The 11,262-nt window shown below is 35.1% G+C and overlaps 3 protein-coding genes and 1 non-coding gene across 4 annotated transcripts; 1 reads left to right on the top strand and 3 right to left on the bottom strand.

Annotated features, from left to right (window-relative positions):
- Nucleotides 1–1,712: 1,712 nt before the first annotated feature.
- On the bottom strand, nt 1,713–1,786 carry TRNAV-AAC. Its single transcript has one exon. It is a non-coding gene; the product is annotated as a tRNA-Val (tRNA).
- A 734-nt stretch (nt 1,787–2,520) lies between these two features.
- LOC111463349 lies at nt 2,521–3,826 on the top strand. Its single transcript, XM_023107247.1, has 3 exons — nt 2,521–2,719; nt 2,812–2,854; nt 3,554–3,826. The coding sequence occupies exons 1-3, from the start codon at nt 2,599–2,601 to the stop codon at nt 3,555–3,557; spliced, it is 168 nt and encodes a 55-aa protein (XP_022963015.1). The 5' UTR covers nt 2,521–2,598; the 3' UTR covers nt 3,558–3,826.
- A 370-nt stretch (nt 3,827–4,196) lies between these two features.
- Nucleotides 4,197–6,132, bottom strand: LOC111463348. Its single transcript, XM_023107246.1, has 5 exons — nt 5,639–6,132; nt 5,401–5,488; nt 5,099–5,313; nt 4,820–4,996; nt 4,197–4,459 (listed from the first exon to the last, which is right to left on the bottom strand). Exons 1-5 carry the CDS (start codon nt 5,831–5,833, stop codon nt 4,379–4,381), a joined length of 756 nt encoding a protein of 251 aa, XP_022963014.1. The 5' UTR covers nt 5,834–6,132; the 3' UTR covers nt 4,197–4,378.
- Nucleotides 6,133–6,392: 260 nt separating this feature from the next.
- LOC111463346 lies at nt 6,393–10,028 on the bottom strand. Its single transcript, XM_023107245.1, has 3 exons — nt 9,417–10,028; nt 8,341–8,508; nt 6,393–8,254 (listed from the first exon to the last, which is right to left on the bottom strand). The coding sequence occupies exons 1-3, from the start codon at nt 9,960–9,962 to the stop codon at nt 6,542–6,544; spliced, it is 2,427 nt and encodes an 808-aa protein (XP_022963013.1). The 5' UTR covers nt 9,963–10,028; the 3' UTR covers nt 6,393–6,541.
- Nucleotides 10,029–11,262: the final 1,234 nt, after the last annotated feature.

Below are 11,262 nucleotides of genomic sequence, written 5' to 3'. Positions count from 1 at the left end.
TGAAAAATTCCAATATGTAAAATACGATAAGATGATTTCCCTATATATATATAATCCACAAATAAAAACTATTTTTTAAAAAAATAAAGTATTTAAAGTTAAAATGAAAATAAATTTTAATATTAAATCTTTTATTCAAATTCTCAGAGCAACATAAATCAATTGGTTTTACAAAATAACATATAAAATTAAATAAGCTAAATTGATAAAAAAAAAAAATTAAAGACAAAAATGAAATAAAAATTAAAATTAGTTATACTAAATTAAAATATAAATTATTTCAAATTAGATAAAGGCATTATTGAAATAATACATAATTTTAATAGTCTCATATAAAAATCCTACAATATTTTTTTTTTCTTTTCGAAACAAACCTGGCTTGATGATATGGAATCAACCCAAGAGAAAGTATGAAATGGATTACCTTGATGATCAAGATCAAGAATAAATAAAACTCGTGATTTGAATCACTCCCCAAGAGGTTTAATCAATACCACTTGAATGACTATAACATGCAAATTCTAAACACAAAAATTCTCATAACCTCCATATTAAAATGGCTAGTTAATGGTGGAATATGGTAATCTAAGTGGGTTACAATATAACCTTAAGTCTTAGGTGAAATATAACACACAAATATTTAAATTATAATTAAATAGTGCAATGAATGAATGTGCTTATTAGTCCTCTTTTGACGAGTTTCATAAATTTAGCTGAGTTCATTAAATGCATTTCTCTCTTGAAGCTCAACTTTGCACAAAATATAAGGGAGGTCTTCAACGTCTTATAGATTTTTCTTTGATGAGCTCACCATAACTTGAATATAAGTGTACGAGGTTTATTGTAGCTTATTGGCTCTCGTTCATGTAATTGGACCTTGAGGGACGTAAATTTCTTGGTTGTAGTTCATATCACTTGATTTCCAAAGAAAAATAAACGACCCAAAAAACAAGAAAAATTTAGGCTAATTAGAACATAACTCATTAGATAAGACATTAATTATTATTTTAGAAGTTAAAATCGGGACTTCAATATAATTAAATTTTTAAAAAATAAAATTAAAATAACGAAAATTTAGAGTAGAAAATTACATATATAACCAGCTTAATTTTCCAAAGAACATGATTGATGGGCTTGATATGTTAATTAAAAAGGAGTTCAAATTTTATTTTAAAATTCTAATAATTGTGATGAAAATGTATAGAAATATACATAAATTACAAACCGTTGACTTTGAATGAAATTTGGAAATATTAAGGATGTATAAGTGGTGTCTGTTTCACTCTTAATTGGATCAACTTATTTGACTCTACTCGCCAATCAAACTTACCAAGATACGCCTTTGACTTTTCAACGGCATGGCCCACTTAATGAATATATTCCATTCAAAAACATTTTTTATAAATAAATAAATAAATATGAGATAAATTTTTTATTTTTCCCTAAATTTATCGAGTTTTATTAGGAGATTAAAAATATTTTCATAAAATTATTCTAGACTGATGATTTTATAAAAATAAAAGAAATTATTTATAAGAATTTATTAATCCAATTTTTTTTTTTAACTATAGAAGTTGAATTTTAATTTTTTTTTTTCATATAAGAATTTGGAAAAAAAAATGAAAAAAAAAACTATTTTGTATTATTAACTATAAATTTAATAAGCCATTTTGGACAACAATACGGGTTTAAGATAAATAAATTAAAAAATCTGGCGTCGCCCGGACTCGAACCGGAGACCTTCAGTGTGTTAGACTGACGTGATAACCAACTACACCACGACACCATTTTGTTCTTTTCAAATTTACTTTTAATTAATTATTGTAATTCTAAAATCATATTCAATTTTATTAAGAAGTAACTATTCGATCCATTGGTAAATTAAATTTTTATTTATTTTTCAATAATATCTCATTCTTTTTTACCACAGACGGATTCGTTGAAGCCATTGAATTAGGTAAAGTCGACCTTATAAATATAATAATAATAATATATTCTACTTGAATTTGGTAAAACCGACCTTTTTTTTTATTAAGTAAAAATTCAAAGTTTCAAACTTTTAGTCAAAATGGTCGTATTTGTTTTTCAATATATCAATTTTGTGCTAATTTTTTTTTGTTGGTAAAAAATAACTCGAATTTATGAATATTATAATATTAAAAAAAAAAATCTTATTCTTTAAGATTTCTCTTTATTAATATTTAGATAATTGAATTAAACAGACTGTAGAGCAACCTTCTAAATTTAGTTTTTAAATACTTTAAAGTTTAAATTAATTAATCAATTACCTTTACAAAAATACTATTATTATTATTGGTTTAAATTATTTAGTAAAGAAATTGATAAGAATAAGGACAAAATTAAAAATTACCCGACATTCAAAATACTTGGGCCAATTATTTAAAATAGTTTTGGACATCAGCTTGGGCTTGGCCCAGTTGTAATTTTGGGTTCTTGAAAGCAAGCCCATTAAGATTTATATGGGCCGAGCCTTTTCAGTCCTCCTCTCTTTATAAACAAGCAAGATCTGAGCGAAGAAATCCCCGTTTACATTTGCGAAAGAGAATCGAGACGACGAACGCAGACAGTCGAAGGAAGATGAGGAAGTTCGATCCATGGCCGGTGTTTTTCAGGCGAGAGTGGAAGAGGAACTGGCCGTTCCTTGTTGGTTTCGCCATAACTGGGGCCCTTATTACCAAGATGACCGCCGGACTTTCTGGTATGATGATCGATTTTTTTTTTTTTTTTTGTGGATTGAATTCGATTCCTTTACTTCTAATTGTGTTGATCCTTGTGACGTTTGATTTTCAGAGGAAGAGGTGAAGCAGTCTCCTTTCTACAAGAGGCACAATCGGTATTTTCTCGGAACCCTAATTTACTATCCCACGCCCCGCACTTTTGATTTGCAAATGAATGAAATCTAGTGTCCGATACAATTTCGATTTGTGGTTTTCGTCTGATAAGTTATGAATCGTTAATGAGAATTGTACATTTTATCACTTGTTTTCTTTCTTTTTGAATCGGGGTTGTTTATATTTATTGAGTGTGGTTGTGGTAAAGACTGGCATAGATTGTTTATGTGCATGTATTGCTTGCTGATTTTTCTTCGATGACCATCCAGATATGTCATCGTAGTTTCTTTCTTTGGGAGTATACTTTTTAATTTTCCCATTTGATTGGAAGGCGATTTTAGAGGAAGGCTAAACATCCATCATGCGTAGTCCAAAATCATCTGTAGGAAGGAATGAAAAGAGGGTAACTCAATTTTGACAGTAATCTGAAAGCTATTAGACTTATTACGCTTATTTCCTTTTCTTCACATATGTTCCAAAGTTTGTGGAATATATGCATTTTGCGTAGATGTTATTATACAAATCACGTCTCTTGGCTATGTTCATATTCCAGAAATTCGTAGTTGGGTATTGTTGATTTCACGGATGAGATATGTATTTGGTTTTCCAATTTTTATTCTCTATCCTTTCCCCTTTATGGCGATTGTTGGTCTCTAGAACTTAGGAATGTGCTTGACAAGTTAATACTCTGGCTGCTGCAGGTGATATCTTAAAGGGGAATTGGTGCTACTTCAAAATGAGATGTTTTATTTGTTCAAAATAACAGATGCTGCGGTTAGTTTACAAGCCATATTTGAAGCAAGCTTTATCGGTACTTCTCAGTATGTATCAAACTTGAAAGATTTTGTGATGTTTACTTTTTATTTGTAGTTGAATTCCTTCTCGTAGCATCAATGGATTGAAAAATTTGAACATCTGGTTGACTTGCTGCTTTAATTCAAAATGGTTGAACTTGTTCACACCTTTTCTGATTAGTACTTCGTCGTCTTCGGGACTCTCTAACTCTCATCTTGACTAATCTCTTCGAACAACTTTCCGAGTTTAGTTGTCTAGGAATTCATCAGATGTTAATATGTTTTGGTAGACACCCTCATAACTTTTATGATTCTAGAGTTCATTTCAAAGTTATTACATCAAAATTTGGTTGAATTACACTGAATGAAAACAACAATTTAATTCTTTTAACTTTAGTCCTTGTAACAATTAAATCTATATATGAAAAATGTTGTTAAATTTAATTAGATTTTGTTTACTAGATCATTCCTTAATGAGTGTACAGTCTAAAATAGAATTTCAAGTTAATGATAGATTTCAAATTTCATGACAAATGGTTGATCCACAGGATAAGAACAATCGATCGAGATATATATGTAGAATAATGTAGCATTAAAACCATACAAACTAAGCAGACCAAAGCATTGAACCTTCCATTACAGTAAACAAACTGCGAAACTGGCTTTATAATATTGCAGGTCAAAGAAAAGAAGTTACTATATATAGAGAAAATTAATGAAGCTAAAACAACCTTAAAACATGTCTTGGTGGAAGTGTCCTCCTGAAACAGTTTGTGCCCTCTGCAGATGGAGATTTAATGTGTAATTTCTTACCTGCACAACAACAATTCCTAGCAACATGAGAATTTGAAGCCTTTACCACAAACCCAAAATGATAACATTGACTAACTATTCTTATTCTGATTATAAGCTGCTGTACATTCAACCCTCTAATTGGATATGATAATTCTATGCAAGCCCCTTTTCAGACTAGAACGTGACCTTGAGTCGTGTCGTCTTAATTCAATTCGTTTATATGTTCTTTAAATGTATAAACGTGTAGTAGAATCACTACTTCCATAACATAAGAAAAATTGTGATTTTTGGGATAGCCAAGTTTGCAGTAAAGTGAGGGCCTATATTAGTGAAGATGATGATGATGATGGCAGGATGTAATAAGAGCTATGAATATACCTCTAAACTTTGAATTTGTTCTTGATACTGGCATAATACATGCTTTAGCTGATGAACTTCTTTTGTCTTCTCTTCTTGCTCGAGATTGCGCTCGTGCTGAATAGCTACTGCTCTCTTTAAAATTTGGTTGTCATTTACCAAACTTTGGAAATGCTCCTTCAAAGATTCATGCTTTAACTGCAACAACATAATGTGGGAAGAACATAAACTTTACCTCTCATACAACAACATCCAAAAGGAGAATGAAAATTCAGCTGCAAACCTTCTATATAATACTACCTCCTCTGATTCTCTTGAATGAGCAGTTATGTCATGTTCAAAAGCTTCTAAAATCCTTGCAGCTCGAACTCTAGCATCATCGACATCCACCGCGCTCGCCATCTCCTGCACAAACATGTCCACCCATTTGCACCCATGCATTCCATTCCCTTCAGCAATGGCCGAACCGACATCTCTAGCTTCTTCGACCTTCTCGTGTTGTGACATTTGACTGCCTGATTTCACAAGTCCCCCACAAAATCTTTCTTTTAGAATAAGATATCCAAGCCAATTATGTATTCGACTGCCTAACAATAACTTACATGTAGCTGTTCTCTCATCAGGAAGCGTTGAACAATTCAGAATTGGTGCAGAATCGACACCAGCATTATAATCATCGAAGGAAGGTACCTATAGAACATAAATAGCATCTTTGATCATGTTATTGTGATTCAGACAAAGGATAATCAAATCCTTCAAGACCTTAGCTTACAATTCCTATTAAGGATCCAAAATAAGCTAGAAAAAGGGAATTCATCCAAACCAGAAATGAAAACGAACCTCTGCACCACCGACTCCAGGAAACATTTGAAGCAAAACCGAAGCAGAATCCTCAGGTCCAGAACCGAACTCCGATCGGGTCGAGGATCCAAAACTGGACCAACGAGACCTCTTAGCCGAAGAACAGGCCGTCGGAGAAGAAGATCCAAAGATCTCCTCAAACCCCACCCGCTTTCCACAGACTCCCGCCGACATGGCCTCCTCTCTCTCTCTCTCTCTCTCTCTCTCTTCCAAAACCCTCCAAAATTTCCCTGAAAGCCTCTCTGTGGACCCAAAACAGAGATCGCCGGCGAAATCCTGAGGAATGAATCTGTCGGAAAAAGAAGCAACAGCGAAGAAAATTGTGGAGGGAAAGTGAGGGAATGATAGGGTTTGATGAAGGAGCAGATCGAAAGAAGCGAAGGGTGAGGCAAGGTTTTGGCGTTTATAATGGGGTTTGGAATCTCTTCATATTTCAACCATTCAAGTTCACAGTCCCCTGGATCCAAGAAAAAGATAAAAAGTATCTCTGCAAGAGACAGACAGTGGAGCGCCCAACATATCACAAAAATAATCAAAAAAATTATAAAGTTGGGGGTAACATTTAAAGGTGTTCTTTTTTTGTTTTGTCTTCGACTCGGATATTTGAATCCTCTCAACTCGATCAAGACTTGATCTTACTTTTACGACTATTCGTTGCAAGTTCGAACCTGTCTTGCTAACAAAAACGACATGAATCATCTCGATAGGTAGTTGAACTAAAAAACAAGTCGGATTTGATTTAAGAATAACGTTTTTATTGAATCAATGTTTATTATATGAACTTACATATAGTAGCCTAGTAGCAGCATCTCTTGCCTTTGCTCAGACCATAAACGTTGTCTGATTACTGCAAAGCAAATTCAGTATATCAATATAAATATATCATTTACAGTGATGAGCATTCACTTTTGTTGAGAGTTGTTGCAGGTTGATGTGAACTGATGGATTCTCCAGTTTCAGCAGCTGATGAACTTCCTTCTCCATCGCCATTGTTTCTCTCATCAAACACTCCATACAAAACCCAATTGAACTCAAACAAAGTGTCATTTGCCCTCTCTGATTTGCTTCACCTTCTTCATTTGTGTAAGCTTTGGTCAGTATTTCATTTGCATGTTGGCAGAAAGAGCCCACAATTTTCTCAACATCTTCTTCAACTAGAGCAAGAGCTCTGCATCCATCATTTGGAATCATCTTCCCCATCTCCATTTCAGAACACTGGTTCTTGTTTGTGTTCTGTAATTCCTTCATCATGCTCAGTTTCTCCATGAAATTCAGTGAACATCCAACTTTTTTGCAGAAAGCATCCATGTCTTCACTTAAACTATCATGAACCTCCTTCCCAACAACCCCAGATCTATTAAGTTCTAAACAGAGAAGATTCATTTCATGCGGTAGAAAATGTAAGATATTCACTGTTTTCTGCAGGGATTTCAGAAGATTATCATAGCAGCCACTTTGGAAAGGTGTGAACCAGAAATTAGGCTCAAACCTAGCTTCAGCAATGAACTTTTCTAATTGACTAACGTGGGATTTCAGAGTTTTGTGATGTTCTATCAGTGAACTGAAATTGATGTTCTTTTGAGGAATAAGGATTACCCTTTTGATGTACTCTTGAAGAGCCTCCAAACTCCTTGAGAACTCTGTTTTAGCTAAAGTTGCTGCTCTTGTTGGGTTGAAGATAAGCTCCATTGTTAAGAAACAGATCAATCCAATGCAAGCTTCTGTGATTCTAGCATTAGCAAACTCAGATGGAATGCCATAATTCTTCCTCCCAAGAACTAGCAATGCGCCTAATGCTGAGGAAGTCGCACCGGCTGGACCATACATTCTACTATGAACTAGAAAGCTGGAAAAAACAACCCAAGGGAGAAGAGGTAATAGCCATAAATACTCAAGTTTTCTCAAAATAAAACAGCACAGAACGCCATAGATTGACCCCATTGCTGTCCCTTGAGCTCGAGCGTTTGCAACAGTAAATACGGCTTGTCTCTCTGTTGCAAGGCTGATGGCAACCGTCAATCCTGACCAATACCCATTCGACTTTGTATAAGTCAGACCCAGAAACACAGCAAGCCCCAAAGTAATCGAGCATTTCAGCGCAAAACACGAACTCTGCTTTGTAGGCAAGGTGTTCGACAAAATGCCCCAACGAGTATTTTTGGTACCGCCGTTTCTCAACTCGGTTACTTCTATCCCGTTGGCTTTCCGATCGATTTCCACGTCGGAGACAAGATTCTGGGTGGTGGTGGCGGCGGCAGTTGAGCCATAGTGAAGAAGTTCCATACAACGCAAGAAGAACGAAGGCGGAAGAATCTGAGGGGTAATGAGAGAAACGTTGAGAGGCGGAGGGGTTGAGAATGGCGGCTTCGTCTCCGGCGCGGTTGTGGCATTAGGAGGAAAGGAAATCTTGAAACTCTGTAGCTTTAAAGTGGCTTTGGGTTTGAGATTGTTGAGCGAATTGCAGAGTTCTTCGTCCATTGCTCCAATCGCAATGGAAGGGGAAGTTAAGGCCGCTTCCATTCCTCTCAGAGCAACCTCGAATCCTACCAACTTTTCTGCAATCTCCTTCTGTTGCCGCTCCCAAATCATCCCTCCCTGCGTTCATGAGATTTGTTTAAGTTAATAATTTTACAATTTTTTTTAGAAATTTGAAATTAAAATATAGAAATCAAACATCATACCAGATTTGGTTGGATGGATCGAAGCAGCTTAGTTCCGGTGGTGGATAGGGCCTTGGCTTCGGCCATTGACGCAACCGCCTCTGCTTTAGTCTTGGCGCCGAACCCTTCCACCATGGCTCCCGTCCTCTCGCACCCATTCTCACAATAAGCTCTACTAAGTTTCCTTATCTACACCCCCAAACAACAAATAAATATTTTAATTATACTTTTACAAAATTATATAACCGAGTTGGATTAGTTTTTTTTTTTTTTTTTCTTTGGGTAAAGTTAAATTAGTTAAAAAATCGAAAATAGGTTTATAATCCCACCCTGACTCTATTTCTAAAATTATTATAAATATTAAGAATATTTGAGTTTGTAACCAATATTAGTAATGCATTCTGAGTTCTAAATATTTAATATTTAAAATTTGAGATAGGTGAGATTTTAATTATTAATGATTATCCTGAAAAATTTTAGCTGTTTGCATTATATTATGAGAATTTGATTTCAAGAAAATAAATATCGAAGTTTTTGTATATCTAAAGAATTAAAATGTATTTCGAAACAAATTATGTAAAATATTAATTAATGCATTTTTTATATATAACTTTTTTTTGTTTGACGTAAATCATTAATAGTATGTTTCAATTTAAGTTTTTAAAACTAAGTTAAATTAAATTATAAGAGTGGTCCTCAACTAAAAATGCTTATAAAAATATTTTTTTAGAAAAAAAATATATAAATTGAACATAAAATTAAAATTTTATAATATACAAATTTAAAATTTAAAATTAAATATATAAATATTCAGCATTTAAAAAACCAACACTATTTTTCAAAAGTCTTTGTCATAAAACCATTCATTTACAGCCATTAATTTTGCAAAATATTTAATAAAACAAATCGTATTATTCACCATATACTTAGATTGAATGAATAATGTTTACTCCAAATAATTAATAATAATAATAATAATAATATGTTACAAGTTTTTGTTCTTATAAACAAAAATTTTGGTAATATATTTATGAAAATTTAAAATTTTTTAATTTAACTAAAATTTTGATATGTGATTATGATAAAGTTCGTTTTACCTGAAAGGAAGCGAGCCGAGGGTACGGCAACACCATAGCAACGACGGCGGCGAGAGCTCCGGCAGCCGTACTGGACGCAACACGAATTGGGTGCATAAAGAAACTCGTCTGGCCGCCGTGAACCACCGTCCCAACGTACACAATCACCAGCTGTCCAAACGCGATTCGCTTAGTCAGCACATGGGTTCTCATCGGAAGCGCCACCACAAACGCACTAATTGCCACAGCCACCGCCGCAGACAACCCACCGGTGAACCGCTCCGGTCCGACCAAATACAAGCAAGGCACAGACAAGACCAACACTGACACCACCGCCCACATCACGTGCCACACACCCCTAACGGCGTCGCCAATAGAAACGGCGTCCGTTAGTACAATTGAAATAGTTGTGAAGTAAGAGAAAGCCGGAAACGACAGTAACTTCCTCACTGACGCCGGTCCGAACATCATGACCCCGCCAATTAAGCTACAAGCGAAAGCCGCTCGCAGAGCCGAGCCGAGCCGAATCCGCCACAGCACCGCCGTGGTCGTCACTGCCGCCGCCATTATTAGCGGTGTTTGTAGTAGGAGAAACAGGTAGGCTGAGCGAGAGAGAAAAAAAGTAAGGCACAGAAGAGAAGAAATTTGTATGATGGCAATATAATTTTTACTTGCAATTAATATATAAGGCAATGTTTGGTAGGAGAATGTGACGGTGGAGTACACATATATAATATAATAGCATTCGAATATATTTACCATTTGGAAAAAAAAAATGTAAAATATTTCAAATTGGTATCGGGCCCTACTTACGGTTCCAAACCCGAGACGAACCCTTCGAGGGATTGTATAGAAAGAGAGTCTAATCATACTTTAGCTCGATATCACGTTACGTACCAGGTACTAACGAAGCATCATACTCGTGCAAGATTCCTTAATCAACGTGAACAGTGTCACTGTTAAGGATAGTTGACCGTCACTATAAGGCAAATATCTAGATATTTGCCTTACATTACGGGTTACCATATTTGCCCTCTTATTAAAGGCAAATATATTGCATTCATTTATTATTCTTTCCTTTTATTACTATTTCCATAATATTTGTAATTTACCATATTTCTGTATTCTGAAAATAATTATAAATAAGAGAACTCTCACCCCCATTGAGGTGTGGTGGATTCAGCAAACATTCACATGGTATCAGAGCCATTTTGGTTTAGCAACCTAGATCCTTTCTTTTCAATGGCTTTTGAAATCTTCTACTGTTCTTCTCCACCACTAAGCTATATATCACCTGTCATGCTCAATTTGATGAAACCCACTTTCCTGCTATCCCTAGCTCCCAGACCCAACCTCTTTCCTCTATTCCTATTTCAAATTTCTTAGAACCACATTTTCATCATATTGATTCATCCCCCCCTACCACTTCATCACCGCAAACTCCTCGATCCAGTTCATCCCCGTGTGATATTTGTTCTGACCTTGTAGATGAGTCTGTGCAGGTTGATACTTCTCTTGCAGGTTCCACTTTGCCACCTTCGACTTCTAATTCGACCTCTATTGAACCTCCTGTTGATTTCTCTTCTTTGGGCACTCATCCTATGATCACACGAGCCAAAGCTGGTATATTCAAGACTCGTCATCCAGCAAATCTTGGTATTTTGGGCTCATCTGGACTTCTTTCTGCTCTTCTTGCATCCACTGAGCCAAAAGGATTCAAATCTGCGGCTAAGAATCCTGCTTGGGTGGCTGCCATGGATGAAGAAATTCAAGCATTACAACAAAATGATACTTGGACTTTGGTTCCTCGCCCTGCTAACACCAACATCGTGGGCTCTAAATGGGTGTTTCGTATTAAATATTTGCC

This window comes from Cucurbita moschata, unplaced genomic scaffold, assembly GCF_002738365.1.
Source record: "Cucurbita moschata cultivar Rifu unplaced genomic scaffold, Cmos_1.0 Cmo_Scf00028, whole genome shotgun sequence".
Classification (NCBI taxonomy): domain Eukaryota; kingdom Viridiplantae; phylum Streptophyta; class Magnoliopsida; order Cucurbitales; family Cucurbitaceae; genus Cucurbita; species Cucurbita moschata.
Note: the sequence above shows the minus strand (reverse complement) of the source record. Positions and strands in the feature narration are given on the sequence as shown.